This window comes from Lolium perenne, chromosome 7, assembly GCF_019359855.2.
Source record: "Lolium perenne isolate Kyuss_39 chromosome 7, Kyuss_2.0, whole genome shotgun sequence".
Classification (NCBI taxonomy): Eukaryota; Viridiplantae; Streptophyta; class Magnoliopsida; order Poales; family Poaceae; genus Lolium; species Lolium perenne.
The window spans coordinates 66,284,569-66,292,679 of NC_067250.2; the positions used below are offsets into that span (position 1 = coordinate 66,284,569).

At 42.1% G+C, this 8,111-nt stretch overlaps 1 protein-coding gene across 1 annotated transcript; it reads left to right on the top strand.

Annotated features, from left to right (window-relative positions):
- Positions 1 to 2,225: 2,225 nt before the first annotated feature.
- Positions 2,226 to 7,843, top strand: LOC127313087 (transcription factor bHLH35-like). The gene is made up of 6 exons (XM_051343627.2): positions 2,226 to 2,407; positions 2,503 to 2,692; positions 2,795 to 3,034; positions 4,165 to 4,335; positions 6,848 to 6,931; positions 7,136 to 7,843. Exons 1-6 carry the CDS (start codon positions 2,337 to 2,339, stop codon positions 7,139 to 7,141), a joined length of 762 nt encoding a protein of 253 aa, XP_051199587.1. The 5' UTR covers positions 2,226 to 2,336; the 3' UTR covers positions 7,142 to 7,843.
- The last annotated feature ends 268 nt before the right edge of the window (positions 7,844 to 8,111 follow it).

Sequence of the window (8,111 nt, forward strand, 5' to 3'; positions counted from 1 at the left end):
CCTAGAGAACCCTACTTATTCATAAGAGCTCAACCTAAAGAGGTATACTCAAGTAAATGGACTAATACTTGATCTTGGAGAGAGAACCATGATTCACTAATGAATTATTAGAAAGCCATACCTTGATTATTACAAATTGGGTAATGATCATAAAACCTAAGAATCCAAGAGAGTGTGAAGAGAGAAGGATTAAAGAAGAGAGAGTAGTGAGAATTAAGTGGATCATGTCTACTGCATGATTTTACTTTATAAATTGAGCTGATAAATTAAACCTATATAAGTGATGTATAGATCTCATTCTTCACATGAAATAATAAGTATATCAATAGTAGTTAATCCAGACCAATACTCATGCCTTGTATAGAGTAGTAATGATATTGTATTTAAACCTTGCCTATCCAAACACTTAAGACAAACTTAGCATTGCCTTGATACAATAATTCTACCTAAGTGAGGAGGATAACCCTAGCCAATTAAACATAACCAAGCTTATGCTCATACCTAATCTTAGTTGTGTATCACTTGGGTGATCACTACTAAAACCCTAGTCCTTTTACATAGGATTAGCTCCACATAAAATATTAAGCCCTAACCTGTGTATCATGTGCCACCAGTAGAAACCAAGCCATATATACCTAAGCTTAAGTATTATTTAAGTGAGTAGAGTGAACCAATATCCAATCCTATTTTCTATTCAAGGGAACTTAATTAGTTAACCCTGTAAAATAATGTTTTATAAAATAGAATTACCTTAGAATACAAGTGAATTAACCATAATGAGATTAGGATCTATTTTAAATAATTCAAGTAGTAGTTTGTTAAGCAAGATTATCTAACATAGAGTGAATCCAACCATCTTCTTAAAACCCTTGGAAACAACTCTCTACATAAAATCATGAACCAATCCCATTTCCTTTACCATTTATCTAACGTAGATCTACTAGCCATCCATGTCGGAGAAATGCCACAGTGTCGTTCATTCCACACACGCACGCACTAGAGAGAAATGAGCAACAAATTATGTACTTTTAAGACGAATCTCAGTTGTCAGACTAGATGATATTACACAGTGCATACCTATATAAACGAAGATGTACTTTTAAGATGAATCTCAGTTGTCAGACTAGATGATACTACATTAGTTTAGGTAGTATTACACAGGGCATACCTGTATAAACCAAGAGAGATGAGGCATACATTAGAGCATGTCTAACAGATCCCTTAAAAGGGCCAAACCCGTATAATAACCGCCGATATACGGGGTAGGGCTCTACCCGGCCGTCTAGCAGACCCCGTAAAACAGGCCCCCGCGTCGATTTTTTACAGTTTCGGCTAAGGGGTGACTTTGCGCCCCTTACTTGTACGGGGCGAGAGGCTGAATACAGGGCCAACCCCTCACTCGTGGCGGGCTGAAACTTCAGCAGATAGCAACTGCTTCTGCGCAGAATCTCACCGGAATCCGGCCAAATTCCGGCGAGCTGCGGCCGAGGGTGGCGGCACAGGGCTAGGGACGGCGGCGCGGGGAGACTGGGGCGACGACAGCGCGGCAGGGCGGCGCGTGGGCCAGAGCGGACGGCCAGGCGTGGCCATGGCGGGCGTCCGGAGCGGGATTGGGCGCGGCCGGCGTGGCGGGCGGGAGCGAGCAGGCGGCGCGCGAGCAGGCGCGGCTGGCCGTGGCTCGCGCGCGGCCGTGGCGGGTGGCGGCCCGAGCTCACGTGCGGCGGGCGGGCGGCGAAGCGACGTGGCCAGCGGCGGCCGGCGGCAGGCGCGGTGGCGGGGCCCGGCCGGGACGGGGCTAGGCAGGGGCTGGGGCTAAAGGAAGAAGAAGGAGAGGATGAAGAAGAGGAAAAAAATTAATTTAGCACATTTGGAAATATTCCTTTTTACAGTTTAGGTATACGGGGTCTGCTAGCTCGGACGAGTTTTCAACCGGCGAAAAGTGAATACAGATCCCTCTGCTATGATCATTGACATGTCGTATGTATTGTTCCCACACAGCACCGATGTTCGCATTGTCTCCACACACGTTCTCACACGGGTTCTTGTCCAAATTTGGAAATATACGCCCCTGCCCGCTGCCACATTAATGGCCTGCGACGGGTCACAAGCGACAGCATATGGACCCAAACGCCGACAGCAGATGGACCCAAACGGCGACAGCAGATGGACCCAAACGGCGACAGCAGCGCACGAATTCCATCCATCGTTCCATATCCATGGGTAGAACGAACTGGACCAGCAAATGGCCAGCCACCCATGCTAACGTGGAGACTGCAACAAGAACAGCACGAGAACATCAAGAGGGGGGCTCGCAAGCCGGACGTCCCCAATACCTAATGGAGGGCGACATGGACGGGAGCTTCGATTTCTTCGAGGACGTAGTGTTCGATGTTGCCGGTTTCGACAGGTGAGCTGGCCGGTCTGCTTCTTCATCTCCTCGGACGGAAGGCGCGCGTCTATGTGTGATTGTGCTATCTTGATTGGCCTCCCTGACTGCTGCAGTATGTACCTGCCGGCCGAGGACTCCCTCCAGTCCGCTCTCAACTCCTGGTACGACGACTCGAGCTCGCCGGAGGGCGCCAACCCGTGCTTGACGAGGGCGGCCAAGAACATCGTTCTCGAGAGGGACCGCCGCAAGAAGCTCAACGAGAGGCTCTGCTCCCTCCGCGGCGTAGTCCCCAACATCACCAAGGTCGATTGCCGGATCGATCGCATGCATGCACTATCAGTTTAAGAAGAGGATTTCTTGTGTGTTACTCTTGTGTAACATCCAACTGGGACGACATATGTATAGATGGACAAGGCCTCCATCATCCAGGACGCCATCGCGTACATCCAGGAGCTGCAGGAGCAGGAGCGGCACATGCTCGCCCAGATATCCGACCTCGAATCCGCCGCCTGCACTGACCTTGTCATCCAGGCGGAGGAGGACGCTGAGGGTTCCCCGCCGTGGAAGAAGATGAGGAGGGCAGCCTCCTCCATCAACGGCGCTGTCTTTTCCCTTGCCACTGATCAGCGTGTCGAAATCCTCGAGGTAATTATTGCAAGAAATGTCAAAACAAAGTATCCAAGTAATGACACTGGCATACTGGCATTGAACAAAAATACGCTAGGGTGGCAATGTCATCTACTGAATTTACTCATGAATATATGCTCCACGAAACCTAGCTTACTGCTTATTAGTATTAAATTACTTTCTCAAGGTTGTATATATAGAGATCACTCAGACTCCGAGAAACCTATTTCTTGGTTGACATCGTCCGATCAAGGTCATCGTATGCTTTTGAGCCTGCATGGATCTTGTTGTTCAAATCAAATATAGTTCTTAACATTGAAACGGAAAAAGGTAGACACACACCATCATCACTTAACTTGATAAATACAAATATTAATGGTTACATACTAGCCTTTTTTTATTAGTGAATGAAACAAGAAATAGGGTATATATACAATAGCCTCCAGATAGTGATTGACCGTCAAGCGAGCTGTGAGTTGTTGATTTTCTATAGCAGCAGTTATTGTGAGAACAAGCAAACATGGCAAGTGGCCATCCATCATGTTTCGGCCATGCATCCCGTTGCCATATCCCGTACCATCCTGCTCTTGGCCATCATGCACGGCCTTATCAAAATCCTACTCTGTCAATATGGATCAACTTTCAGTCCTATTCAAATGAACCTGACCCAACTGAAGTTCTGCTTCTAAAATATTCCCATCGGCTTTCAACTCTAAATTTGGTCTCTAACGTCAAAGCTTCCGACTCCAAAATAATCCAGCAGTTCAAACCTAAGATATGAAATTTATTGCTACAAAATTGAATCCATAGTCTACAAATTAGAGGTTTTATGAGTCTTTGTCATAGTTATTATCGCTGGTGGGCGATCATCAATTAGCACTTTGAGGTCTTTGGTCATAAGAAGGATTACTAAATATGGTAACTATAGTTTCGATCAAAATAACGAAAACCTTGCAGTATAACTACAATGTGTCAAAAGAGGAGCACCAAACATTCGGTTTATTCCTATGAATTATTTAATTTTGTGTGCAACAATTTTTCGACAACATGCTAAACATCAAACTTTACTCTTATATGACAATTTCATGACGAGAACCCATTATAAATATACAACTGAACAACAAAGCTATATATGATGGTTTGTGCAGATGGAGCTGACCGAGGTAGGTGAGAACCTAGCGATGGTGAGTGTGAAGCACAACAAGATGAGGGATGCTACATCGACGGTGTGCAGGGCGCTCGAGTCGCTATGTCTCGAGGTCATGACAGCAAACATCACCACAATTGCCGGTGGCATCATCCACACAATGTTCGTCGAGGTAAACATCCATGCTCTATTGCCTCTCCCCGTCCAATTAATTTGATGTGATCTTCTAGAATCATGTCCTGATTTCGCTGAAGGAAAGGGATAGATGCCACCTCTTTTGCTCGGTTTCTCTTGAGTTCTCTGGGTGATGTCACATGAATGATGCCATACACTAGATGACACTGTTTATAGAGTAAAATATGGGCTGGTTTTCATTACGAATCTAGTAACTTCGAAAAGCTTAACGCTACCACTAGGCACCCCTAGTTATGTGTAATGGAATGAATATACGTAGAGCGGAGGTTGACATGCGGGTGGTACCAACAAGGTTTTTGATTTGACAACAATAAGAATTTTTTTATCTCATCGTGCATACCATTTGGTGAGTTGACTAATGGTGTTGGTGCCACATATCCTTTTTGGTTAAATGTGCGTCTAGGTTTAGTCGGTGTCAGGCCAGTGCGTCGCTGTTGTGGTGCCCATGCGTCCACCAGCCTCTCCCTGGCAACAGCTAGGGTTTCATGTATGAACAAACCAAATAGTATGGTTGGGACTATATTGGGATGTCCCTTGTCTTGCAATTAGCACTACAAAAAAAGTATGATCATCTACCATGTTTTGCCCCGGCGAATAGAAAATTTCCATGTTAGATGTGAGCACACCTACCAGTCTCTTTGACTTCATGGTAGTTGGTTGTGGAAGCTGACAACCCCCAAATCGACCCCCGATTGTGGCAGAACATGGTATGTATTCATGTCGATCCTTGGTATATGTGAAGTGAGAAGGGCTAGCACCATCTACACTTGTTTCCGCTCATCCTATCACAAAATTAATGACTGTGGAATGAGTTATTTGCAGTATTAGTATTTAGTAATGTTTTCTTTAGTTTTTTTTGCACATACGAATTTTACTCCCATTGACATCCTCGCGTTATTTTGAAAGTGGTAGATCCACGATGTTACTTCTCTATACAAGAATTACAAGCTATGTTCAATAATTTACACATGAGATCGCAGCTAGTGCTCTTTTTTTGGTTGCCCTCGCTAATTTAACATTGTTAAGGTTGTGTCATGTGGTCTAGCTCGTTAATTCTCAATGACATGTACTACGTTGGGTCATTTGTTATTCTGGATTTTTGTTATTTTACCTTTAGTTTTGAACCACCTCGCTAAGTGGGCCTTGTTATGTGTCCACTCCATGAGTTGTAACCTATGATATTTGCTACTTGATAATGAATCTTCGGAAATAAAGTGAAGCCATGTGCATCAATTTGATGTAGGGGCTGGGGCTTAATTAGCTCCCATTTCGAAAAAATGGACCTTGTTATGGTTCGAAAAAGTACATTGTCGGGGTATTCTGTAGATAGTGGGTCCCCAATGTCAGCCTCTTCATGCAAGGTTGCACAGTTGTCTACGTAAAAATGCATATGAGTAGGATTCGAAGACGAGACATATTAATTGTCCTATTCGACTTGCTACTATGTGAACTAAAATATACGGTTACAAGGTGGTAAGTTTGCTATACTGACTGTAGGATGTCTATTTGTATCTTTTTATGACTCTGAAACTAACACTGGAATATTTAAATTAAGTATTGTATGCCATACTTTAATGTAGAGGTCGGGGCTATGTTCCCTGTTTAAAAAGAAAGATTTATCAAGAAAACATAATTACAAAAATTTGGGTAACATGAAATTTAAAAAGTAATAATTACAAACTCTTGTATCAGTACACAAAACATTAATGGTGCATACGACCAAATAGTTGGGGACTTATAAAACAATCGTACGGCCCACTCGAGAAAAAAAAATCCGGACCTCAAGCCTCATCTTACCTCTATAAATAAATCCACACAACTTGGATTTAGCAAGAAATAGTGCTCGCGTAAAATACACCATGCACGTCAAAGGGTACCCCACCTAACTAACCACCATGTGTGCCAAGATTTTTTCGAAGTGTCATCATACTCGACATGCACCAATGGTCAGATCAATCTAATGGTGCGTAGACACGCTAGCACTATCTCAATCAAGGAATGGGAAAGTCGAAAAAACAATGTCTACTTGTTTGATACTGATAATTCTGTTATGCATGGTTTTTTTTTTGCTAAAATGTGTGTTAATAGATAAATTATCGATATTTTCACTGAAATGTTTTGGCACGAGTTGGTACTCGATTTGTTCGATGAAATGTACCGGCATTGTTTTGCACTCGATCAAGTGGCAGAAATATATAAATCTCGATCAAGCATTTCTTACCATATTACTTCGTGTAAACTCGTCTTATAGTACGTCTAATCAATGGGAAACTCGATAGTACGTCTAGGTAGGCCGGTGAAAAGCATTCACTAATAATTGCGGTCGTTGAGTACATAATCTAGAATTTCAAGTTCAGTAGTAATATTGAAGATGCCACTTTTTTAATAGGTGGTGGAACTAGGTCCATAATGTATTGTTTAAACTTATTAGCAGGTGCATATGTTTGACAAATGAACATCGTGTACTCAATCTTAAAATTTTAATGCAGATGAAGGAATGGGAAGGAGAGAAAAATCGCATGTTTCATGAAATGGGCTTCAGTTCCGAGACTTCTCCTATGCAAGATGATAAGGTAAAACTTAGAACGATATATGTTCAGGTTGCATCCCGCTGAAGCTTTGCCATAATATATGTTAATATACTAATTGTTGAAGTAGAGAGATGAACATGAGTCTCTTTAATTGTAGAGTTAAAATTGAATCTCAATTTTATTAGAAAATTTAAGAGGAAACTCAGTTATCTACGTTTGACATCAAAGTGTCACATGGTTTACTAGGTGTAGAGGTTGGTGCACCTACAGATTCAATAGATGGGCATTGTTATGCCACACTGGAATAAGGTGTGGATCTGGTATGGCTTTTGTACAAACTTTTGCACCTGACGGTTGTCAAGCCACGAGAAGAAAGTTGTTGATTGGTATAATACGGGATATTCACTTTGGCTCATAGGAGCATTTGCTCCCATTATGTGAATCTACATTTCAAAGTGTCAAAAAATTCTAAAGTAAAAGTTTTCATGTACATCTACACATTTTATGTTCGTGCACAAGTTTTCAAAAGAAACTAAAAAAAATTGTGGCTCCTGTAAAAAAGACAAATTTTGATGCTATAATACGACTACGTACATGACTTTGTTTGTCTTTTTTTGTACACGCCACATAAAATATTGTTTCTCCATAAAAACTTGTGCACTAACAATGAATGTCACGATGTACACCAAAAAATTTATGTCAGAATTTTTTGACATTTTAAAAATTGTTTTTAAATTATTTTGTCTAATGGGAGCATTTGCTCCTATGAGCCAAAACGCCACCTCCGTATAATACTTCCTATATAAGTTGAAGAACGTTAGGTGATGAGGTGATCAGCATCATCTAATTACCTCTAGCTCGTTTATGATTTGTACCCTTCTATCGTGGAACTGTAATGTGGAGCCATCGAATCATTCATATATTTCTGTCTATGGGAATTGCAACTAAAACTAATTTTACACATGGGTGTGTACCTGCAAACTTTCAGCTTAATTACGAAAACTCAAATAGAATGGTTAGACCCAACATCCAAATAATTCAAATCCCTCGCGAGATTCAGCGGTGGAACTATGTGCTTAATTTTTTGATCCTAAATATTTTGTCCTTATTACGAAGGTTGTGCTACAAGTACAACCCACACTAATGTGTAAGTCGGCTAATGATTCCGTTGCACTAGTCATGGCATGGGATTCCAATCCAATTTATACCGACTCGGCTAAAG

Bases quoted from the DNA above. Each gene is read 5' to 3' on its own strand.
- LOC127313087 (XM_051343627.2), top strand. From the start codon at position 2,337: ATGGAGGGCGACATGGACGGGAGCTTCGATTTCTTCGAGGACGTAGTG. The intron at 2,693-2,794 runs GTCGATTGCCGG...ACATATGTATAG, and splicing joins TAGTCCCCAACATCACCAAG to ATGGACAAGGCCTCCATCAT. The intron at 4,336-6,847 runs GTAAACATCCAT...ATTTTAATGCAG, and splicing joins TCCACACAATGTTCGTCGAG to ATGAAGGAATGGGAAGGAGA.